The sequence below is a fragment of the Pseudopodoces humilis genome, chromosome 1, assembly GCF_049639895.1.
Source record: "Pseudopodoces humilis isolate 2021_Gansu_Grassland_sample_001 chromosome 1, ASM4963989v1, whole genome shotgun sequence".
NCBI lineage: Eukaryota > Metazoa > Chordata > Aves > Passeriformes > Paridae > Pseudopodoces > Pseudopodoces humilis.
Window position 1 is genome coordinate 8974334 of NC_142200.1, and position 26299 is coordinate 9000632.

The 26299-nt window shown below is 34.7% G+C and overlaps 1 protein-coding gene across 4 annotated transcripts in view; it reads left to right on the top strand.

Annotated features, from left to right (window-relative positions):
- The window catches only part of ASAP1 (ArfGAP with SH3 domain, ankyrin repeat and PH domain 1), a 144605-nt gene that overhangs the window by 77916 nt on the left and 40390 nt on the right, over positions 1-26299 (top strand). For all 4 annotated transcript variants that reach the window (XM_014256080.2, XM_014256098.2, XM_014256089.2 and 1 more), the window contains 12 exons: positions 2824-2969; positions 6436-6510; positions 6851-6900; positions 7227-7356; positions 8130-8215; positions 8950-9025; positions 9857-9943; positions 16418-16518; positions 16933-17002; positions 18135-18222; positions 19306-19354; positions 24966-25129. In XM_014256080.2, the coding sequence (XP_014111555.1) occupies positions 2824-2969; positions 6436-6510; positions 6851-6900; positions 7227-7356; positions 8130-8215; positions 8950-9025; positions 9857-9943; positions 16418-16518; positions 16933-17002; positions 18135-18222; positions 19306-19354; positions 24966-25129 (1122 nt within the window). The remainder of the gene's footprint in view (positions 1-2823; positions 2970-6435; positions 6511-6850; positions 6901-7226; positions 7357-8129; positions 8216-8949; positions 9026-9856; positions 9944-16417; positions 16519-16932; positions 17003-18134; positions 18223-19305; positions 19355-24965; positions 25130-26299) is intronic.

Consider the following 26299-nt stretch of genomic DNA (forward strand, 5'->3'; position numbering starts at 1 on the left):
CTTGCCAGCTTTCTTGCTTTTCTAAAGCCTTTCTGAGTCATCTTTCATTCATAAATGCATCTTGGCCCTGACCTTGGTTATTTTTCCTCTGGCTATCCATGGAAGAAAGCTGTTTTAGAAGTTAAACTTAAAAATAGTTTAAAGTTGATCAAAATTCTCAAACATGATTTTTATTTTTGTTAACCATATATGCAGAATCAATGCTCATTAATTTAGACATTCTTCAGGTTTCTTTGGGCATAATCAGTGACAAAGGAGAGGCACCTTTGAAGGGTGCAGAGCCCTTCCTCAGTTTTCCATGATCCTGGCATGCCTCAGGGAGCTGCTGAAGGCGCAGGATGTCTGGCTGGGGAAGCTGTTTTATTTTCATCACAATGCTGAGTGTTGCTTACGATGTTGAAAAGACGCGATTCAGTTCTGGAAGACAAATCTTATTCCCTGCATGTACTGCTGTCAGTGATCCTGTCTTGCTCTCAGGGTTATTAAAGTCTTGTATGAGGACTTGTATCTAAGAAAATAAATATTGTCGTGCCTATTTCAGCTTTCTGTATGCAAAGGAAGTTCTATTAGAACACTAGGAAGTAATTTCTGAGTTTGCATGAGGCACCTGCAGTGAGATTAAAGGATGCTCTTTGCTCTAAGCGTGTCAGGTTTCACATTCCGTATTTTAGTGCAGGGTACATTGCAGATTTAATTTTTCAGCTATGTGCATTTAAGGTCGAGTAGGGAATTGCCTTGCCTCTTCAACAGAAAATATTTCATCTCCTTTTGCAAGATTTACATTGATACTTTTGTAGAAATTGAAAATTTCTTATTCTTACAGAGTACTTGCATTTTGTGTGCCTGTGTGTGGCAATTACAGAAGTAAATACAGGACTATTACTTTTGCTTCACCATCAGAACTTTATTTCTAGACTTAGGTGATTTGTGGTCTGGGATTCCTGAGAATTTCCTATTGTTCTAGGACAATGATTTGCTTCCTGCTTCCTCTTTCTTACTGGGAATTTCTTTTGCCATTCCACAGATAAAGGAAACAAGCATCTTCAGCTCTTTTTCACTCTCTTTATGAAATAATTTTTTTAAATCCTCTGTGAAACAACGCAGTGCTTAGAATCAAAATGCTGGGAAATGCTGTGGTGTAAAAAGCGCTTCACAAGCAAGGACAGGGATTCCATGATCTAACAGGGCTCTTTCTGACATTCCATTATCCTTCCTTTTCCTTCAGCACAGCTGGGTATACTTGAGCTTTACTCACTTAAGACAGCATAAACTAAACCCTCTTCATAGATAAAGTCCTCTGTGTGTATTTGTGCAAAAGCTTTTACATCAAAACACAATGCATATTTTAGTGTTATGTAGTGCTTTCCTTGGGTTCAGTGCTAAACTATTTGATTAAAACTGCATGCTTTTGGAACAGTTTTCCTAAAAACATACAGCTTGAGTTGGAACTCTGTATTAGCATATGATTAAATATTTGGCCTTTTGAAAACCTCAGTATTAATGTCTGATTTTTAAAATGTGACTGGTGTGAGAGCTTTGGGGCTTGGTATTGGTGAATAAGGATTGTACTTTTTTTTAACAGGTTTTGACATTGTGTTTTTTGTTGGAGCTTTGGTGCACTGTTTGAGTATCTGCAATACCTTAGAAGAGTTAACTGCTTAACTCTTCATCAGCTGTTTTTAAATGTCCAAGTAGATTTGTGCATTGTGAGACATTATTAATGAGATTTGTTTGAAACTTATGTCTTTTTTCCTTTTCTTCTATCTTTTGAGTCATATCTTGTAATTCAGATACTCTCAGGCAATATCACAACTTGATTAAAAAAAAGAACCTGGAGATTTTTTGGGAAAAAACCATGGTATCTACTTGCAACTATTCTTTCTGTTCCTTCCTCCGTTTCATCACACAGAACTTGTGCTGTAGCTATGTGGTTTTGTGTTTGTGGTTTGCAGAAACAAGCCCGCATAGTAAAGCTAGGAGTTGCATTAAAGTGAAATATTGATTTAATTAATGACAGTAATATTCTCTAAGAGAGGTAAAGGTGGTAAAGTCTTTCCCAAAGGGCTGTAGAGGTAAATTTTCCATTTAAAGATACTAAAATGGAAATAACAAAAGTTATGCGAACACATGCCAGAAAGGAAACTAAATAGAAGCGGGAAAGACATTTCAGATACAATGGTTTCTAATTCATTCTTGAGTTGAGGATTTTTCTCACTTTCACTGGTTTCCACTGCATTGTCTTGGTTCTGACCTCTCTGTATCTGCAGTTTGCTAATAAATACATTGGAATGAATCTTTGGCTGCAGATCAATAAACATTCCTTTATCTGGGAAAACTCAGTGTACAAAGCAGGCAGAAAGGGAACCTTTCTAAGATGTTTCTTTTTTTGAACTTACAGTCAGATTCAGACTTGGTCTCCTTACTTTTATATCTGATACTTTTGACTTTTTTGTTCTGTGAAATTTTCCAACATTTCAAAATAAAAGTTCATGTATGCATGAAAGTTGTTGTAGGGGGCATTTGTAAATTGTGATGTTGTTTACAAAACAAGCTTATATTGTTTCACTGATCTATTATTGATCTTATTACTCTGTCAATAGCTACAGAGTTTTCTTCATCGCTGTATTACAAATTCAACTTGCTGATTTAAAAAGCCTGTTGCTAAATACTTATTTTTAATCTTAAAATTATTTTAATTTTCAGTAAATGTGTTGAATTGTGGCTTTCCTCAAAGTCCTGTTTGCTAGTTTGTTTTTAAGTGCAATAAGCTTAAAATTATGATTGATTGGCTACAAAAACCTGGCTTTTGATTTTTCTTTGCAGATCATGTTCAAAATGAAGAAAACTATGCACAAGTACTAGATAAATTCGGAAGTAATTTTTTAAGTCGGGATAATCCAGATCTTGGCACAGCTTTTGTAAAATTTTCCACGCTTACTAAAGAATTATCAACACTGTTGAAGAACCTGGTGAGGAATTTCAAACTTTCTTAGCTTTTAACTTATTTCAAAGTAAAGTATCATATAAGAACTGCATGATCATGATGACGAAGGATAATTTTTAAGATGCTTTCAGTTTTTTTCAAAAACAAAACCAACAGTTTCTGCAGAGAGGATCTCTAAAGGGTTTTATTACAGACTCTGTGTTTGATTGTTATTTGGCAGTTAAGAAGGTAAATATAAATGTTGAGTCATCCCTTGAGTCATCATTCTCAAGTGATTGATGGTGATATATACCTCATGGATCTTAATTTTAAATCATCCCTTAACTTGAAGTCTCTCTAGTTAAAAATACAATATCATTAGTTATGGCTGTTTTGTTTTACCACAAAAGGAGAAACATTCACTTTTTGGAAGAAAAATAACAATTTGAGCATGTTTAAATGGTGTTAACAGTCTGCTCTCCCTGTGATATATAAAGCATCCATTGCTTAAATACCTGTTTTTGAAGGTGGTTTAAAGGTTTGTCTCATTTAAGGTTTGCCTTAGGCCTTTTATTTCTGAAAGCTGCATAATAAAACTACAATCATAACAAATACCTTTGAACACTGAAAGTAATGAAGCCACATTTCTTGTAGAATCCTTTTTCATGGGCTTTGTAGCTGTTATATTCAGAAAGTCATAGCTGCAGTTTTGCATTTTTCTAATAGTTGGGCTTATTTCCAAGCTTTTTTGGTGTGTGCAGTGCAAGTGATGTTATAGACTTGGCTTCCTGTAGTCCCCAACACAATCATAACTGCTGTAGATTACCAGAGGTCCCTGTAGCAAATTCTCTGCCTTTGACAGGTGCCCAGGTCTGAGTCTTATGCTTTCCTCTGTAGAGACTTCGGTCACTCTGGGTTATTTTGACCTTCTTTAAATAAAATTTAACACACAATTAAAAGTAATTATTTTAAAATGTGAATTAAAGTAAAGTATAAAGATAGCTTGGGACTAGAACTCAAGTTTTCTGGAAGCTTTCTAGACTTCGTCATTCCTAGCAGGGCATCAACAGAATATTTTAACCTATTTCAACTAGCAAACAATATGGCAGGGTTTATTTAATTATTTAAAATATAGTGCTGATCAAGAGGAAAAAGCACTTTTAATTTAAGAAGCCACACTTATTCAAAACAACATTATAATATTTCAGCTGGATTATGAAGCATTATCTACCAATACAAATTCTTGTTGACAGGATTTGAAATAGGGTGTTCACTAATTTAGTTCATTCAGTAGTTTCAAATAGACAACAAACTTACTTTACAATTGCCTAAGCATTTTAAAGCCGTTTATTTTTCTCCTTTTTCCTCCCTAAGGCAGAAAATTTTGGTTTTTTGTTCTTAAGCATGAGTCTGTTTAATAAGATTTCACTGAAAGAAAAAAAAAAGATGTTTATATCAAAATAGAAGTTGAGGTCCATTGAAAAAGCAGATGAGAGGAGGACTCTGTTATGGCACTGATAAAGCCCCAAAGTAGGTGCTGAGCATTATGTGGATAAAATTAATTGGAAAAATGGTAGGAGTTATTAATATGAATGGAAGGATAATAGATTTGGGATATTTTTTTTTTTTTTTTTTTTTTTTTTTTTTACCTAGAACAGGTTGTTGATAGCTTATTTAATAAAAGTACAATAAAATAATGAATGGTCTTCAAAGACAAAAATTAAGAAGGACTAGAGCTACACAGTAGACTATGAGAAAAATGCTTTACAAATTTGGATCCTTTGTTCCACCTTTGAACTTCAGTTATGATTCATTACAATTTTCATATGAATTGTGATATCACTATTTCATGAGAAGGAGAGTACAAAATAACTTTTTTCTTCATCAATTATGACTACTTTTAGAGTGATATTCAATTACTGTGAAGTAAAACCAGCATCTTTTATTACATACACAACTTTTTGAAAGCATGGTTTTGAAATGATTACTCAGCACACAAGGGCAAGAATAAAAGCATGTCCATTCATCATTTTAACAAGGCTAAATAAGTTGCTGTGCAGTTTTTACTATTAACTGTTGATGTTATATTTAAATATAATGTCTGAAACTTAAAATCTATGAATATAATAGTTAAGTTGTTGATATTAATATTATCTTACCAGAAGGACACACAATGACCCTTCAGTAAGATTTTATAAAGGTAAAACACTGGGATTGGCCATTGCCAACCCATGTCTATGTTTTCAGCAAACTCTTTTGAGTGTCCCACCAGAATAAATTTCTCTGTCTTTTTTTTTTTTACTTCTACCTCCTTGTCCATTTCAGGTTTCATTCTTTATGCAGTAATTCATTAAAACAGTGCATTTTAAAGGTGTATAAAGACCTATGTATATGAAAATGAGTATGGCAGTATCTTCACACTGATCTAGATGAGGTTTTGACAGAACATTTGTAGCACTTGCAGATTATTTCTTTTGAAAATTTTCATGGTTCTTGCCTTTTTCCAAGTGTTTAAAGCCTGTTTTTCCTGTAAATGTCCTCAGCTACTCTTTTCAGGCAAGTTATTTTTTGTTCACAACCCTCACTAAATTCTCATATGTGTTTTCATGTGTTAAGGGTTTTTTTCTCTTTGTTTTGTTGTATACATGAGAGTGTTTTGCTTTCTCAGATTGTTTCCAGTTCATTTGGGCTACTGTTTTATCTAGTCTACAATGATGTAAATGATTCCAAATCCTTTCTGTATTGGAGTAATACACTGCTGTTTAGCTTTGTGTTTTTTGGTTTTTTTATATAGCTGACATAGTCGCTGGCTACTGTTCAGTCATTTCAACTCAAAAATTAATGGCTTGAGTTTGTTCTCCTTAATGGATACACCTGGAAAAATGAAAGAAAGTCTGCTGTGTCTTTAGAATAGATGAGGAGTTTGAGTGGAACCTTTGATCTGGAGAACCTGTTTGAGTGGTTGTTTTGATACTCCTGTCGATAACCAAATAGGTCTGAACTCAGTGGGGTGAAATTTTTACTCATGAGAGGTTAAGGAGATGTCAGATATGCATAATGGATGAAGAAAACAGTATTCCCAAAAAGGGGGAAATATTAAAAGAGCTGGTGCCCCTGTTGGCTCGTTCTGTTCATAGTTGAATTAATTTGTGCTTTGTATGTTCTCTGCCTGTGGCACAGCAGGCCCTTCTGACTCAGGAGGCTGTAGCCAAATTTGTACCCAAATGTTTGCTTCAAGAGGACGAATACTGCCTTGAAGCGCTTTCAGAACTTTGCTTATGTACTATTCGTAAAATTCTGGGTTTATGTCACATTGTTTAAGTAAATGTTAATTATAATGTTTCTATGTCTTATGCAAGTAAATATTTATTAATTCTTCCCAGACTTGAATTTACTAGAAGTTTAGAAGTGTGAGGTGATTGCAACTTGATTAGTGAAGTTCAAAAGCTTGTTAGCAGTAGTTTGATAAGATCATAATAAATCCTTTTGAATGATAATGTTTTTGTTTCTAGCTCCAGGGCTTAAGCCACAATGTTATTTTCACTTTGGATTCTCTCTTAAAAGGAGACTTAAAAGGTGTTAAAGGGGTAAGTGTTGCAGACTAAATTTGTGTTTCATGTTCAGTCTAGTGACTGCTTTCCTTTCGCTCATGAGAGTATTTCTTATGTTGACATTTATTAATACTCTGTATTTAGTACATAGAAAAAAACTGGCATGATTGCAATAGAATCTTGAACATTTAATTGTAAATTGCTGTGTTACTGTGCACAGGAAAGCAATACTTTACAAGATTCAGACCCAATATATTTTTTCCAACTGCTGTCTGAAAAGTTTTGAAGAAAACGGTATTTTTGTTGCTATTTATTATTTGATAACTACAGAGAAAAAGTTTTTAAAATGTTCTAAGACAATTTTCTATTTCCTAAGGACCTCAAAAAACCTTTTGACAAAGCCTGGAAAGATTATGAAACCAAATTGTAAGTATTTTTGTCTCCCACTTGGTTTTGTTTTTTGTGGGGTTGGGATTTTTAAAATGAATTATTATTAGTAGTATTGTTAATTAAGATATAATTATTTATTGTTTTCCCCAAGTAACACACAATCTAGAGGACGGAGTTGAAGGAGGGGCAGTTTCATGGCTCAGTAGCTTCTGGAGACCTAAAAATATACAGGATTTGGTAGAGGAGCTAATTTTCAGAATGTCTTTTTTGAAACTTCTTAATTATTACTTTTTCCCTAAATAATGCTAGATCTTGTTTTAGTGGAAGGAATTCTCTAAAATGTTTCCTAATTAAAATCTCAGTACAAAGATTGAAAAGGAGAAAAGAGAACATGCGAAACAGCACGGGATGATAAGAACTGAGATAACGGGAGCTGAGATAGCAGAGGAAATGGAGAAGGAGCGGCGGCTATTTCAGCTACAGATGTGTGAAGTAAGAAACAAATTTCAGTTTTTAATTGCAACACCATAACTACTTATTAACAGACTTAGTGGGTCTTACTTGAAGGTGGTGAAATCTTCTTTGTCGTTTAATGGGGATGGAGGGAGGAGATTATTTTAATGTGACACAGTACAGCAATATAAACATAATTATTTTAGCAACTCATACAAAACTTGACTTCTTTTTGTTTTATTCCTTCACCTTGCTTTTAGATTATTGTGGGAAGGTTCTTGGGCTGAAAATACACTGCAGAAATACTTCTTACTTTATCAGGTTTATTGTTAAATGGTATTTTGATATCTTTCTTCCAATATGCTTTCTGAAGCCTTCTAAAATTTCTAATAAAGTGATAAATGTTAGTGATAAATCAGTTTCATAAAACTGATTTTTTTATATTAATAGTTCTTTTTATTACATTTTAGTGGGGATTACTTTAAATTACACAATGTTTGTTACGCAGTATTTTCCAGAATATTTCAATGACTATAGTAACATTTAAAATAGGAACTCTTTAGACAATTGTAAAGGATTAAACTTTTTTCTTGAATTTGCTTTATGTTTTGGGATGTTTAAATTTTATGGAGTGGCCAGATAAACTGTTTCCTGTTTTAAAGTTTGTTAAGCAGTGGTGGACTAGTGTTTTATGGGTCAGCACCCAAGTTAACCGCAGAGTTTAATTCATTGAGCAAATGATGTTTTATTGTTTGAAAAATGTTGAAGGTTGTAATATGTGATTGTCAACATATTTTACATTGTCTATACAGTATCTTATTAAGGTAAATGAAATCAAGACAAAAAAGGGTGTGGACCTTCTGCAGAACCTTATTAAATATTACCATGCACAATGCAAGTAAGTGTTGCAATGCTTTAAGCTTTAGCTACAATTTTATTTTTTGCGCAAGATTTTGTTTCCCTTTGTTTGAAAGAATCAGGGCTTTTTTTCATAATTGTGATGTGCCAGGTGTGTGAATCTTCCTCTTCAGAGGCTGTAGATTTCCAGTAGAGTGTGAGAGTGAGTTTGTGGGGCAGGGCAATGATGGAGAAAGAAGCCAAAGGAAAAATTGCACGTTGCATACAAAAATTCATTTTATTTCCTGAGGCATTGATCTAGAATGCATTTCTTTAAATATCTTGTTTATGCTAATTAATAGTTTTTAGTCTTTATGGAAATTTTAAACCCACTGTGAAATCCAGTCATTTCTTTGGATTTCCTTGAGGTAAAACTGGTGAGATGCAACCTTGTCATTGTTAGAACCGCAAAGGCAAACACACAGGAACTTAGGTTAAATGCAGAAAAAAGATTTGTAGAAATTAGTGTAGAAGAAACACGTTGGCTGTATTCTCTCTAATTTGATATTTGTTAAAATCAGAATGGTGTATCTCCACTGTTGAAAGATACTGTACTTTTAAACTACTAGGAAGGGGTTTTTTGTTGGGGTTTTCACTTGTTTAATTATTTTGTTCAGTTTTGAACGTGGAAGAAGCTGGCTATGTTTTATTGGTTTTGCTATTTTTCTCCACATGACAATCTACTTTGTGTTATGAACTCGATATATTCCTGATAAATCAAATTTTTCATTCCAGTTTCTTCCAAGATGGCTTGAAAACAGCTGATAAACTTAAACAATATATTGAAAAGTTGGCTGCTGACTTATATAATGTAAGTTTACTTACAAGTAGCTTTATATCTGAGAATGAAAATATTTTGTTTATATGAGCACATTTAAAATATAAGTGTAAGGATCTATATTTCATTTGCATCTTATAAATGAAAAGTATGTTACTTGAAACTGAACATAGCTAGATGAAGAAAAGACATCTTGACTGTTTGACTTCATATGCTGCTTTTAGAGCCATTAGGAAAAGTAGCTTTCATTCTACTACAAATTCAATCATATATTAAGATAAAACTACTTTAAAGGGTGAGTATTAGAATCAGCTTATATTATTAACTCTGATTTTAGTTCCATTTTCACTTTTTAAAACCAAACTACTTAATGATAGCACCATGGTTTTAAAATGAATTAATTTTTGATGTTCATTGAAGAGAAGTAATAACATGGAATCAAAGATCACTTGTCACCCAAGTGTTTTGTATTCTATAATCAGAATTACAATAATCCCATTTTCTATTGTCATTTGTTGCTAAATTAAACTGCATTTTCATTCCTTAAGTAATCTGTCAAATTTATTTGAGTTATTTTAATATTTCAGAGGATAATTTAGTTGCATTAGATATAATAAGCCATTAAAATGTAACTGAACAAACAGTGCACGTCAAGTTGTACATTCATTTTAATTTGCTTTTCAAGCAATAAATGCATAGAAGGTGAAGACATAAGAATGGATTGGTCCATGAAAATAAATTCAACTATTACAAAAACACAAAATAATTTAGCTAGTTGTTCAGGATATCTAAAATGGTATATTGAAATGCATAAAACATTAAAGTTGCATCCAGCAAGCATATAATGGCAATCTCTTTCTACAGATAAAGCAGACACAGGATGAAGAAAAGAAACAACTTACAGCTCTTCGAGATTTGATAAAATCCTCCCTGCAGCTTGATCAGAAGGAGGTAAATAATTTAAATATGTTCTTCTTGGAGATAGTGTAAATTTGCGAGTTTTATATTCAGAAATTAATTAATGTTAAATTTGTGTAGTTATTGGCTCAAAAGTTGGGTTTGTGAACATTATGGCAAAACTAATATTTACGATGTTCAACTACATATCATCAAACAATGTTTTTACATTCATTTTCTGTTAGAATTTTCTGTACAAAAAGAAATTATTCTCTGTTTTATGTAATTTCTTAATGCACTATAAGAAGAGTTGTAATGGGTCAGATAAATGCTTCATCTACCCCAGCATCCTGTCCTTGACAATGATAAGGAATGATTGTTCAGGTTGAAAAATTAAGAGAAGGGATGCACACTTCCATCTGGTGTTCTGCTACCCTCCAGCCAGTTTGTGTTCAGGATTTTCTTGACCCAGGTGATCCCAAGGCAGAATGAGAACCAGAGACTTGCCTTTAGCTGTGGTTTGTACTTTAGAGTTCACCTGCTAACTCATGTGGATTTTGTGCTGCTGTTCTCCTTTCCAAACTTCTTTTTCTAACAGTATATAGTAAGGAAAAAAATTTGTTTGCTATTCAGAGAGATGGGGCTGAGACAGGGCAGTTAAAAAGTAAAATTCATCATCAAATGCACTGGTATCTGGTATCCACTGCAAAAGTGGAGGGAAGCACATATCATCTATTGCAGATGTTCTGGAATACTTCTTGTACTAAGAGATAACATAATAAAATACAGCTTTTACCTGAGATAATCCCGTGACTTCAAAATCTTAGTACCTGAGGGAGATACTGAATATCCCATGGTGACAGTGACTGTTGGGAGGGTCAGTGTAGCTTTCCTTCAGGAGAAGTTTGCTTACCGTCTGTTCAGTTTTCTTGTAGGTTTATGAGACATGTTTACCAGGTGTCTGTTATTAAATATGAATTTTAACTAAACATTAGACAGATGCCCTTCTGCTGAATATACATAATCATCCAAATATATGATTAACAGTGTTGATAATATTATATATACATAAAAACATGATTTACAACCACTGAGTCAGCCAAGTTTCTGATGAGTTAATAGTGGGTGTTGAGAGTAAAATGCAGGGCAATAAACACTGATACTTCCCCAGAATACCCTCCTGTTAGCTTGACTGGCTTGGAAGTCTTGGAATTTGTGCAGTTGCTTTTTGAAGAAATGTAAACCATCAGCTTATGATGCAGCTGTGCCTTTCCCACCATGGTTGTATGGAAAAATCTTTTCCCTTTTACTTGTTTTTAACTTTTAGATCTTCGTACCCTATTCAGGATCTGAGTGCGTGTGAATTGTTGATATGCTCACTAGATACCTTTTTTTTAATTTTTTTAATTTTTTTTTTTTCTAATTTTTCCACATAAAACCTTACATTGACTTGCTTTTTGGCCAGAGGAGGTGTGTAAGCTTAATCATCTGTAAAGCTATAACTGTATTATCCTGTTTCTGAATCTTCATGGTGAGCTCAAAGTATCTTATTCTTTCCCTCTGCATCACTTGGCATTTTTTTATGCTGTTCTTCACCTGTCATTTGTTGTCAAGCTACTCACTATCACTGAGTTCCTGAGAAATTCTTCAGTCAGCCTATTCTTGAGTCTCCTGAATAATTTAATAGCATCTAACAAAATTTGACAGTTTACTGTTCATCCTTTTCCATATTGTTTGTGTTAGACACCACATGTGCTGGCACAGCTTTCTGTAAACTCATCTGGCTGTTTCATGCTTTTAACCTGTTACCTCACCTGAGGACTTTTCCTCTCATCCTGTGGCAATGCAATTCGTTCCCTTTCATAAGGAATAAGTGCCCATTGAAAGTCCAGGTACACTGCATCAGTCATCATTTACTTACTGATTCTTCAGGGAACTACAGGAAATTTTTGTACACAACCTCTCTGTTCAAAAGCTGCCCTGATTTTCCAGTGTATATAATAATAAATATACTCTTCAAAGTTGTTTTCAATGTCACTTCTGTGGTTTGAAGCTAAAAAATCTTTCCTGGAATTCTTCTGAAACTTTTGAAAAATAGGATTCTAAACTTTTAAAAAATAGGATTCTGGGGCAAGTATTTTCATAGGCTTTCATGTAATTTTATAGATAGCCCATTGTGATTATGGCCACTGTGTATAGATGTGGCCTTGAAGTTAGTAAACTAACTAATGTGGAATCACAGTTAATAAGGAATAATGGATGAATAATTCCTTACAGTGGTGTTTGTTTTTCTTTTGAATGCTTACGTGTGCTTACATAACATAGGTGTACATCATATAGCAGATAAACCTTGGCCAGGAGGCTGTTCCTCTTCCTGCATCTCTAATCCCATCATTCTGAAGGACAACACAGCTTTACATCACTCTGTACACGTTTTTTAGAATTTCTCTCATGGTACAAATGCTGACAGGAGTACCACAGAGCACCTTTGAATTGATGATCCAAATTTACTGTAAAAGCTGCTAGTTCTTCCTAGTGCTCAGTTTTCCCTTATCTCGTATTTTACAGTCTCTCCTGATTCTCAGTTTGGTAATTTTTTCCCCTTCCATCTCCGATGTGCACTTACCAGATCTCTTCCATAGCACTTACAGAGCTTTCCATACAGGCATTGCATTTGTCATCTTCCTATTATCTAAATAATTCTGAACATAATTCCTGCTCATTCTTCATCAGGAATTGATTCCCAGCATGCAGAGCAACAAGGCTCGCTCTCCTCTCATGTACCTTTTCTTCCACAAACTGATTATCTGGGAAGCAAAGAAAAACTTCTCTTCTCCTGGATGCTGCATATGTTGTTGAGTTCATGCTTCTTGACTATCAGCCAGTTCTTGAAAATAAAATAGGACAAATTGGGTGGATGTTCTTCAGAAATGTATTGTGCATTCACAGCTGCATATGGAACAGTCCATACAAGTCAAGTTTCAGAATTGCTCATAGATTATTGTGAGGCAGAGTAACAAGTGAAATACAATGTTTGGATTTTTGGTTGCCTATTTCCTGGATGCATAGTAAAAATATTGTGTTTTAGTGGAACACAACCTTGTGGGTGAGGGTCCATAGTGACACAGAGTCCCCAGGCAGGTGCAAAGGAGCTTTGTGCTTTATTGCAAAAACCGGGCCTTTTTTAAGCCATTATCAGTTACTTGGTTTTAAATCATAATAAACATCATTCAAAATCATCAACCATCATGCACCAGGATGTGTCCATGGTCACGATGGTTACGTGACTTGTTTTTCTACCTCTGGTTCAGCTGAATCACTTTCCCGTAGTCCTTTTCTGCTTAACTGAAGTGGCAGACCTGAGCCATGATTTTACAAGGCCTTCCTTTTGTAAAGTTTTACCTATGTGCAACAAAACCTCATCCAAAAAACAGAAGTAAAGTCAAATATAAATGTGAAGTCAAATTTTGATATTTGAATACATGCTGAAATAAAATAGCTTCACAGGCATTACCAGAATAAACTGTGCAACTGTTCTGACTGTAATTACAGTGTGGACGAATTCTAGGACTCTTGAAAAACTTTGTGTGTGTATATATGTATAATATATATATAAAGTTATAAATATAAAAATAAAGTGTTTTGAAGAGAACTGAAGTTGTGTCGTAGAAGAAAAAGGAGCAGTATTGTGATTCTCAGATATCCAGGCAAATCAGAGAGAGAGATCGAGAAATGCTGTAATGAAAGAATCTTCTTTTTTTGATAAAATAACCTTTGATCACATTTATGTTCAAGTTTCTCCTTCAAAACCAGCATGAGGACTTTCAGTCATGAGATTCTGCTACATGACATGAGTCAGAGTGTAATGATGCTGGAAGAAATTGAGGAGCTTGATAAAACAATGTGTTACTTAGGTATTCAGTGTTTAATCTTGAAGCAGCATGTCAGCATTTTGTTACTCCTTGGTTAAGAGGAAGCAAAGCGTGACATGGCCTGAGTTTTCACCAGCCAGCCTCCATTGCTGTCTACATCCAAATCTTCAAGTACATAAAGCTGGACTTTATTACTTCAACAAATGGCCTGGTGGATTACAATAAAGTATACATTCTCCCACTTATATTATTGCATCATAATCTCATTGCTGGAAAACTGATGGATTAGTGGAATTACTGAAGAACATGAAATGAATGGGATTTCTGGTGGATTTGTGAAAAGCCAGAAGAACTCCCACCAAACATTGCTTTGGCAGGGAAGCAGTTGAAAATAATAAAATTGAGGCCCTGGTTGTTAATAGTTAAGTTTCTTTGACAGAGAGAAGGAAATTGAAACTAGTGATTCCTGTCCAAATTTTAAGTTCTGCCACCTTTAACCTCTTTAGAGCTGCTATAAGTGAGGTGTCCCAACATTTTTGAGGTCTCATAGTGCAACTTCTGTTTCACTGCTGCACTTGTTCAAGGTGTTTATTTAGCATTATGGGCATCTGTAATGACTTTACACATTTTTGTGGCATGCCTGTCCTTTCATCAGGGAAAAAAAATATTACTGTAATCAATGCAATCACTGGTTCCTGGAGGAAGCACATCTTGCCCCTGTTTGGATCCTGGGCTGTGCAGCAGTGCCAGTGCTGCAGCTTCATTGCAGGAAGTACCATTGGTGTTGGCTCTGTTACGTGCAGTGTCTCTTGTGGCCACTGTTGTGCTGCCCTCATGTCGACTTGGGGCAGATTCTGTTACCTTGTGCAAAATTACCTAATTTTGGAAAATCATTTTATGGCTTTTGGACAAAGTATTTTAATGAATACTAGAGTACTTTTAATTGTGTAAAGCATCTGATCTTGTATGTTGCAAAATGCTCATATCCTAAGAAGCTTAAATTTTAAAAGAACCCGAGCCTTTAATACAGCCTTCTGTTGTCTACTTTTGTCTATTAATTATTGCTGCAAATGTAACTTAACAGCATTAAGTTAAATGTAGCTAATATTTGGAATCTTGTTTTGTGTCTGTTTTGTCAATTATTTCTTTACATTTTATTTCCCCGAATCTCCCGTCTCATATGCTACTTGGAACAAGAACTATATCTCATTATGTTTGTTCCTATGCTAATACCAGCAGGACCCTAATTCCAGTGGGGATTTGAAATTTGCTTTTAACAAACGAGCTGCTGATTGTGGTGGTGTAAGCACTGCTGGCAGCACCCAGCTCACAGACGCCTTTGTGCTGCTTCCAGCCACAATTGCCAGCTTTACCAAAGCACTTCCCTAAACTCTGTGGCAAACTTGTTACAAAATAAAAAACAATTGTAAGCACCCTGGATAAACCAAGAGGGAGTAATCTTCAGTATATATTGGTTGTGGTAGTAAGAAACTCTTCTTTAGAGAGGAAAGGTTATTGACAATGGAGTAATTTAACTTCCCATTGTTTTTATTTTATTTTTTTTTTGTGGGATGTTTTGCAGGTTATTTTTTCATAGTTATGTTTAAAAACAAATTGATGAGACCTTAATTATAGCTTTTTGCATACACTTGCAAAAAGTAAATGTTAACTTTGGGCCTGATCTTTTTCAATGGAAATTCAGAATTAGCTCCTGTGGTGGAGGGTACAGCATAACTATCATTTTAGGCAATATAAAGATGACAAAGATTGGAAGATATTTTAAAATTCGATCTTGCAGTCCTATTAGTTGTTTTGTGAAGCCAATGTCATATATGCCAGGTTGCCTGGAATTTTGTTATGATATTTTGTTACTGGATGAGACAAAACACGGATATGCCTAAAAAAAATAGTTCTTGCCATCCCTCTATTAGTGTCCTCAGAAAGGGGAAACACTGTTTTAACAATAGGGGCTATAAACTATGTTCAAGGAACATATTTATTTAAATGAATAATAATTCTTGTTTTAAATTATTTGCTTTCTCTTTCCTCTGTTGCTTTTGCCTTTCGTGATCGAAGTCTAGGAGAGTAAGTCAATGTTTTAATGAATTTGGGGGATTTTTTTTTTCTGATGTGCTTGTAACAAGTTAATCCAATTCACTTAATTGTTTCACTAGAACAGCCAAAAGTTATTTCAGCTGACTTCATTCACTAAAACTCATGAATTATACGTATTTTTTTATTTGGTAAAAAAAAACTATTATTAGCGTTTGTCTTTCTTTATATATGTATTCATATATATATATATGCATGCTATATTCTGTTGTTTTCTTTTTGAAATTTTATCTTAACCTTTTGCTTTTTGCTGATAAGATTGTACAGTATTAAATATCTGTATTCTAAAAGTCTTTGTTTTGAGATGCATATTTGCATCAAAGACCTGACGTATTAATGAAATCTTTAACATGCCTTTAGTTCAAGATTGCATTGTGTCAAAGCAAGCTCTCCAGTGAATGTAAAACATGCAGTAGGAGTTCTCCTTTTTTAATCTGTATTAATTCATGATGTTGTAGAGAGGAAAAAATGAAATAGGATTCAAGGTTGGGGAAGTTGACTGTGCACATCAGGAGGAGATTAATGTTGTGTTTCCCCTTTTCAGGATTCACAGAGCAGGCAAGGAGGGTACAGTATGCATCAGCTTCAGGGGAATAAGGAATATGGCAGTGAGAAGAAAGGCTATCTTCTAAAGAAGAGTGATGGGTAGGTTCTGGTATCACATAATAGTGAAGTCTACTACTATGTTCAGGCTCTAATTTTAATAGTTTTCTGCTGTGGTTTCAGGCATATTCTCCTAATGTATGTGCCACAAGTATTTGTGAGTTCTAAAGTTCAAGCCTGAACACAGAACTGAATTAATATAGCAAATATGAAAAACATGACAAGCAAGTGTAAAAAAAATAGTCATAGTTAAAAGAAAGCTATTGTCTTTATAATTCTCTGAAAGATGATTAAGATCTGTCACAAATCTCCAAGTTTTTTTTTTGGTGAAGCATTTAATAAAATTTTGACTGCATCTGTTTGTTTTTTAAAGCTAATTGTCTCAAACTAATAATGATATTAATGTGTTTTGGAGTTACATCTATTTACTAAACTTGATACGGTGTTTTTTTGTAGGTTAAGAAAAGTATGGCAAAGAAGAAAGTGCACTGTTAAGAATGGAATTCTTACCATCTCACATGCAACGGTAAGTTATTTTTATACCTTTATATGGAAACAATAAATAGCATTGTCCTTTCCTGGTGAATCTGTTGCTGCTAATGTGCTATTACAAAAAGGATGTTACTTCAGCTTCTGACTGTTGAAGATTTGTGAAACTGTAGCTTATGAAATTAATTTATCAGTAGTTCAATAAAAAAATGGCAAATGTATTGAACAGACTTCTCAGTTAATACTTCAGATGGATTTGCCTATGAGGATTGTCATGGTATATATGTGAACCACATAATTTGGGAACTTGGGAAGCACTTGATACTAAGTTAGAGGCTGGCAGATGAGTGAATGTGTTTAGTATTTTGCGTGCTTTCAATTAGAAGTTTGAAATGTTGGGAAGTTTTGATCACAGTGAGTTCTTGGAATCAGGCACATATCTGAAGGATTTTCCTAGGAATGCTCAATTGTGAGGTAGCACCAAGGTGATCATGGTGGAGGCAGTGCTAAAGCTGCCTTGTGGGAGTGTAACATGAACTTGTTGCAAACAAGCACAGGAGTTGCTCTTATTAAAGGAAATTATCCCATTTCCTCACCTCTTTTCCCCCTTTGCCCCAATACCACTGACAGCCCTCAATTTCTAAAGTTTACTACCTGTATAAATCCCAAATTCCTTAACGATACATTTAATTAGCATGTCTTAAGTGACTTAATTACAGCACAGAATATTGGTATTTATCCTGAGTTCATAAACTCCAGATCTTTGTCTTTCCACTTTCCTTTTAAAGTTTTAGGATTATATCTTTGATTTATTTAAAATGGGAGGAAACTTGGATTATGGGCATGCTGTAATGAAAAACTCCATTATAGTTTTGCCATTGGATGAAATGCAGTTAAAAAATATTATTAGCATATTGTAAATTTCAGGTTTTCTCTTTCCATCCCTTTCAGATAAAGTGAGGCTATGAAGATTTTAATTTTGTTTAGATTTAACAATGTGTCCATTTTGAGAGACTAAATCAGACCAAGTGATGCTGGTCTCCAGCTTTTTGAGGGTGGATATGTGTGCATGTCCAAGCTTTAAGTAATATCATACCTGCCCACTCCCCAGACAGGGAAATTAATCCTAAATCAATACATTTTTAAAATAAAATAAATTTTCTTTTTAGTCCAACAGGCAACCAGCTAAACTGAATTTATTGACCTGCCAGGTGAAGCCAAACGCTGAAGATAAGAAATCCTTTGATCTAATATCACGTATGTAGCAACTTTAGTACCATCTTGTGGGATGTACCACTTATGTGGGATTTCTGAAAATATCATTGCAAGATGCTCTAAGTAGAGCACGAGGCTAGAGCTCAAAGTTCAGGTCTGTATCCAAACACACACAGTGTTTTATGAGTGTTCAGAGCCTCTAGTTCTGATGATGAGCAAATGGATGTAGAACATTTCTTTGTGTACATGTGACATAAATACTGTTTGTTTGTGACAAACCATGAAATGCACCATATGTGCTTCTCCCTAAGCTCAGAGATGTTTAACAGCTTACTGGAACATACATTAGCTGTATCCACCAGGAAAGGGGAAAGACCTTGGGCTTTTCAGTCATTGTTCTGCTTTCTGATTTCTATTTGAGGGAATGAGGAAGACAAGGGGACCCAATTTCTTTCTCTCTTATCCTACATTAAAAATTTATTTCTCTTTGTCTGAAAATTGGTAATGCCTTGTCTTCTCAGCCTTAAAGCTCCTATGGTTCCCCTTCTTCCCATTTTGGTCTCGTACAGCAGGTATTTGTATCCAGTCTGGTTTTAAAAACTCTTTTGATGAGTCAACTTAGCGTTTTTGGACTTCATATACAGAGTATTAATCAACAAACAGTTCCAACATTCTATACTGAAAAGGACAGTCTAGGAAACCTTTGATTGTGGGAGATACTAGCCACTTCATGTCTTCATCTGTTGGCTAGTAAAAGAATTTTCTTGGCTCACCTGGTTGGAAAAACTGTACAAAACTGAACAAATTAATTTTGCCCTCTTCTCCTAATTGTTTCAGTTTTGACTTCTGAAAGGATAAAATTTGATCCATGTGTTTATTTTTCTTCAGTATTTCAAACTTTAGACTTATAAAATACATACAATTCGTGTGAATAAAAATTTACAGTTGCATTTTCCTTTTTTCATTGTTTTGGAATTGTTATCCATAGCTGTGAATAATTAATGATGCCTTTTAAAAGAAATTGCTCTTGAAGGCTTTAGCTGCCAAATGGGTTTTAGTACCAAATATGTAGGCACATTAACATTTATCATGTGCCAAATGAAAAGATGCATTTCTTTATTTCAGATAACAGAACATACCACTTTCAAGCAGAAGATGAACAGGAATATGTCGCGTAAGAATATTTACATTTTTTCAAGTTTATTTTGCCAATAGAAATGTATAAAATCACACATAACAGTGGAAATAATTTTCTCAGCTAATGCGAAGTAGTGCCCACTGTCTCTTTTTTCTGCTGTTACGAATCTGTAAATGTAAACTATTTTGTGTCACACTACAGAGCTCTTTTAAAACCTAGTAACATTCAAAGCAAAACTAAACCAAATCAAACTAACCAAAACCCCATTTAGATTGTGTAAACCAGTACCTGGTTTGTGTGAAGTGCTTGATATTGTAGATCAGATTATTAAGATTCAAACGAAATATTTTTAAATTCTTCTCTGACTTTTTAAATCTTCTCTGTCAACCCGGTTCTGCAGTTACTTCTTTTCCTCTTGATCCTACCTTTTCCTTGAAATTAAACATAATAAATAGATAAAAAATCTCCATATGACACATAGAAAATATCTATAAGCAGTGCATTTTTTCTTTTGTAGGCCTAGAAATGAGTGGCAAAGCATATCTCTCAGATTTGTGTACTTCAGAATCCAGGAACTTGCTTCATTAATGCATGTTTCCAATTCGATTATTTTCTTTTAAACAATATTTCTTCTTCCTGCATCAGAATTATTTCCTGAGACCCATGTACCATTGATTTTTCCTCCTGTGTCACCAGATACGTGTTGTGCATGTTTTCTAATGCTCAACACCCTAAAGTTGAAGGAGTAAAGTTACTACTGAAGAGGACAGCAAATTCCTCATTCTTTTCCTAAATATCCACATTCTAGTGGAAGACTGTGTTGCTCCATGTGTATTTTAAAGGTACAGGGGATGTTTGTAGGGTGTTTAACTTGTTTGGTAGTGTTGGGTGACAGTGACAGTGGCATTGACTGCTCAACCTTGGGGAGTCATGGGTGGAAAAAAAAGGGCTGGAGAATTCTTTGTTGTGCAGCTATTTCCTTCTGGGCTTCCCCAGCTTTATGTTGGCTCTTACAGTGTAGAACTGACTTGCTAGTCATGATTACTGCATTCATCCTGGAACTTAATTATTCCAGTAATTTTTTTTAGTCACGAAGAAAACACTGTTAGTTCTTAATGGGTCATAAGTTTTTGGTACTCTACCATAAATTAATTTTTACTGTATTAGTTGGTTTAGCAGGTTTAAAGTTAAAACTTTGGGGTTTTTTTGTCTTAACACATGAGCAAGGTAGGGAAGGGATAGATTAACAATAGCCTTCTTCTGAGAGGCAGATTAATAAATTTAGTTTAGCAGGTTGCCTGTTGGACTGTTTTGAAATTCCAGGCTGGTTTTATTTCCTATTAGAAGCACTGACATTTTGTCTGTCGCTCTAAAGTCAAGTGGTTTAGAAAATTGTTTTGGAGTACAGAATCCTAGAATATCTCAAGTTGGAAGGGACCCTTAAGGATCATTGAGTCCAACTCCTTGCTCCTCCCATGACTGCCTACAACTAAATCGTGTGACTAAGGGTATTGTCCAGATGCTCCTTTAACACTCACAGGGTTGATACCCTGGCAGTTCCCCTGGGGAGCCTGTCCAGTGGCCAAACACCCTGTCAGTGAAGAGCCTTCTCCTGGTGTCCCATCTGAGCTTCCCCTGATGAAGCTTCATTCCATTTCCTCATGTCCTGTCTCTGGTTCTCTGGTCACCAGAGGAGCTCAGCACCTCCCCTTCTGCTGCCCCCCTTGAGGAACCAGGATGAGTGTAATTGTGCTGATGAGAAACTTTCTTGTGCAGCCACTGAGTGGCTTTATTATCTAAGACGTCATGGGAACAGCACCCCTTGGACTTCCAACCTCAGTGATTTAATGGTTTTCTGCAGGAACTACTTGATGTAACTCCTCAGTTAGAGTTGTCATCCTCTTGTTTCAATTTCCTCCTGACTAGCAGAGGTGTGCCCCTCTCTTGATCCTTTCCTCTTGTGTTTTGTCCACACAGTTTTAGTGCTGCCTCTGTTCTGTCCTTTTTACTTTGTAAGCCACTTGAAAATGTGTAAATAGATTTTCAAATCACCTTCCTTCCAAACTCACATCTAAATAGAGAAGAAAAGATGTATTTCATTTTATTCTAGTTTAACTTGTCTTGCATACATTTTACTAGAAATCATTTTACACTGCTTCAATAAGTAGCTCCTCAAATGAAATAAAAAAATAAAATATAATAATAATAATAATAATAGTAATGGGATTTTTATAAAAACATGTATACAAAGCACTGGAGCCTACTTTCTGTTGCAGGTTTATTACTGTTTCCCCTCAAACATTTCCTTCAGACCAGTGCCTGCCTTTATTTTTATCCAGGCAGCTGTCTGTTGGCCTTTAATTACTGAGTGACAGTCCTTAAGTTCTCAATGGATTAATAGTTTCTCTAGCAGATAAAGTTATTAGGGGGAAGTGGAGTGTGGATAATATGTTTGTTTATGTGCATGTAAATATATATTTATGTATAGATTATAGAAGGGTAACCTGATTTTTTAAACAAATACAATAATAGTTGCTTTCTGGTTTTTTTTGTAATTGTGGATAGGGCCAAACATACTCTGGTGATGAGCTTTGGGCTCTTTTCTACCCTGTTTTAGAAGGTCAAGAGCATATCCTTACCCACAGGAAATGCCTGGATTATAAACAAAGCTAGATTTAGAAAGTTTTCTCTGAAGAAACAGACATCTAGCTTCAATCTAGTTTTTAACAGCAGTCCTCAGACATTTTTCACCTTGGAAACACTGAATTTGAAGGCATTGATACTATCTGATGCTTCTTCCATACAAAAAAAAAATATAAAACAATATTTGAAAAATATTATACTATTCTTGTTCTAATTATGCATTTTTACCTGGAAACAACAGTGTTACAATAGTGACTGTCAGAAGAGACAGTTAAATTTTTACTGTAAAATTAAAAAAAACCCAAAACTATTAGACTGGTTCTTATTCTTGAGGGACAGTTTTTTATTGACTTGAAAATACTGAAGCAAAATAAGAGAAATGTGAGTGAAGTCTGGTCCATGCAAGATTAACAAAGATCTTCTATTTCCTGAAGGCAACTAGGATGCCAGAATTTTGTTTAGCTTTGTTTCTTCAAAACTGTGAATCTCCAGCAAAAAAAAATGCCTTAAATGATGATAAGAAATTACTGTTATTCAGAAGAACAAGTTTAACAGATGATTGGACCACCTATTTATTTGTTAGGTAGAATTGTATCGTAAAGTGCTTTAGGTTGGAAAAGACCTTTAATGTCATTGGGTCCAACCATTAATCAAATACTGCCAAGCCTCCAACTAAACCATGTCCTCAACTACCCCATCCACACATCTTTTAAAGCCCTCTAGAGATGGTGGCCCAACCACTTCTTTGGGGAGCTTGTTCCAGTGCTTAAAAACCCATTTTGTAAATAATTTTATTCCTACTATCCAATCTTAATGTCTGCTGGGACAACTTGAGGTCAATTCCTCTCATCCTAAAACAAGTACACAAAGCAATTCTGTAAGACTTGATTCATTTTTCAGTTATTTGAACTACAGAGTATTAGCAGAAGGTTTTTGACTGTTCATTTGGCACTGGTAGTATTGTGAAATAGAGCAAATACATTTTTTTTTTTTAAATGAAGAACAAAAAAGACTAATAGAGATAAGAAAAAGAGGAGAAGAAGAGCAGATAGAACAAGTTTTATAAACCATTAACATTTAATTAACATTCCATATTTACTGTCTTGAATTGTTTATTTTTGAGTGTGCAGCCTGCCAGGAAGGCCTGGTGACCAACTGGGCACTTCTTGATAAGCAGCAGCAGTCACTCAGAGCGTGTCCTTGTGCTTGTCAGGGAAGAGCTGTGGTGCCTCTTGCTCTCACTCACAGGTGCCCCAGTCCTGGACAAGGGATTCCTTCTACCTGAGCAAACACAACCAAGATAATGATTTCTCTGACAGTTTAGATACTTGTAATAAGGAAGTCTATATCAAACTAACAGCTGGCTCAATTGTGTTGTGTTTGTTTCAATTGCATCTAATATTTTTTTAATTGTTACTGCTTAGTTGGGTTTTATTCAAATTCTGCCTTTTCTAATCAACTAATCAAATTGTAACTCTAAAATAAATTATCAACAAATTTCAGGATAAATGTTGTTTGTCTGAGTTTAATTATTGTTTTGCTCTGTATTTAACCAAACATTGCTATAATATTAGAAACAAGACACCATTGCCTCTTATTTTTTTAATAACATTGAATTTCATCATTAAAATTGCTGAAGAATGCCCTCTAGTGTAGGTTCTTCTCATGTAATGAGAGATTAATGTACCTTTATATATTTCAGCACATAAACCTTGGAGCAAATTTGTGCTCAGCACTTTCAAATTCTCTTTTATTTTTAAGGTTGATTTTTCAAAAATTTTAATGCATTTTAAGCACTAGTTCCTATATTATTCTCTGCACATAAAAATTAAAAAAAAAACATACATGCATGAAGTATATAATATGGAATGCCCATATATTCATTCAGGCTCTGAATCTGTGCTGTAAGATTACACACATAAATTTCCCTCAGAAATCCTTTTAAGCTAATATTTTCATTGTTAGTTCAGTGAGAAATTATGAATTTCAATCTGATGTTCTCTTAGTATGTTTAGATGACCATATAACCATTTTTCATATTTCAGAAGATTGGTGATTGCAGACAATCTGAATATTGTAAACATGGAATGCATTGATAATATTGCCAATTTAAAATATTTCTGTGTTAAAAAACATAAAACATTTGCAGTAGATCTGAATTCATCTAAAATCACTTTACCTGTGAGGATTTCTTTTTAACATGTTTTTTTTTTCTAAATTAGCAACACTGCATCTGCAGTGTGCTTGGTCCTTAGTGGAACTGCTTTCCTCTCTTTACTTCCACATGGAACACAGCAGTTGCTGAGAAGGGGTTTTGTTTAGTTTTAATTAAAATATTATGTATAAACAACAACTTGCAGAGTGATTGAGAGGGGAGAAAATAGTGCCTGAGATATCATTAAAGAGTCTTGATTTGTTGCACTTGACTGTTCCTAAAATTTTATGTTGGCTATTGGTATCATTACTCTCCTGCCATCCCTTGGTTGCTATGGCAGTTGTCATTAATTTGGGCTTTTTAGTCTGACTCTGATTAGTGCACAGTGCATTTAAAAGGCAACTAGACATAAACACATTCTCCAGGGTGCTTGCTGAGAAATATTCATGCTGAATAAAGTAGGGATTATAATTTTCTCCAGGAAGACAACTTTAGGAAGATGTTGGGCACCTTTTAAAGCAGTTAAATTTACAGAAGCTTAATTGCCCCTTTTCTCTAATTTCTGTTTATTTGAGAAACCTGAGAACTTGGCTTTAAAATTGTTCATCAAATGTTCATTGTTCAATTCTAACCTATAGAATTGAGACTCTTTATGTCGTCTCATTCTTACATATATATTCTAAATCTTTCCTTTCTGACTCTCACTTTTCCCCCTCCTCAGTCTCTCCCACAATACAGTCCTTCCCTGTAGTCCCACTAACGTTTTGTTCCTGGCAAGATTTCTACATTTTATAGATTAACATGTATTTGCAAATGCAGATCTTCATTAAGGTCTTTATCTTGTGCTAGATGGATATCAGTATTGACTAACAGCAAAGAAGAAGCATTAAATATGGCATTCCGTGGAGAGCAGAGCACAGGTGAAAACAGTTTAGAGGATCTGACAAAAGCCATTATTGATGACATACAGAGATTACCCGGCAATGAAGTCTGTTGTGATTGTGGCTCACCAGGTATCTCCATTTGTTCATGTCATCAGCTTCTTGTTGGGAGCAAAGTAATTTCTTTAAAGAAGTGTTTGTAGAGTGCAAACTAATTTTCTAAGTGATGTTTCTCCATCTTCAACCTGTTTTTAAAAGAACAAATATGACTTTCCTACATTAGTTCTGTTTAATTCACTAAAATATTTTTGTGTGTTGTCTGTGCTTACTTCCAGCAGTTCAAGCCCCTCTGGAGTTTGAACTGTTCTTGTTGCACTGTGTCTAGATGCTTGTTGCACTTGAATGGAAGTTGCTTGGCATCACTGATCCTGTGCATGCTACTAAGTAGAAGTGAGTAATACTTAGACAATGATTGTGGAAAAATTGACCTGGCCAGGATCTTGCTCTGAGGCTTTATCTTGGTATGAGACTACTGGAATTGAAGCATGAGAAGTTTTCAGAGGTGGAATAAGTAGTCTTGTGCAAAGAATGAGACCCAGAGTTGAAATCCTATCAGATAATATCTTCAGAAGTACAGAGTTACAGGTCAGTTATGTGTCATTTAGAACTTGAGAAGGGGCAGCTGGTCACAGTACAACTGAGCTGGTGTGGGAGCTGGCAGCTGTTGCAGCTTTCTCATCAAAGGGACACTTCAAGAAGGTGATGCTCATTTGGAACTGAGTAGATCATGTGTATCTTGCAGATGCTGATGCAGAACTGATCCAAATTTGAAATAGCTAGAAAAAATTACTAACTGGGATATAATTATGTCAAATCCTGGAACTGGTTCATTCAGTTATTTAATTGTGTAAAGCTATAGAAACTTCAGATTACAGTTCTCATTCATCTTTTAATTTGTAGTAAAGTTTTAAGCTTCACCTCTGTACTCCAGCTTGCTGCTTTAAAACTCTTGGCTTAATGCTTCAGCAGTTACTATTTAAGGTCAAGGAAGAGATTAATTTGTGCACAAAGTATGTCTGGAGCTTTTTCTTTTCCTTAAAAACCGGTCATGCTTCTTATGTAGCATTCGTAGTATAAAATCTATTCTAGTATTACATGCAGATCTCCTCTATGACAGCATTTTTTTAATTGTTTTTTTTTTTTCCTGGACTAGCCAGCATTCCTCAAATTTTCTACAACATGCTGCTGTTTTACATACTGGAAAGCAGTATGATTAATCTTTTATGAAAGACTACTAAAAAT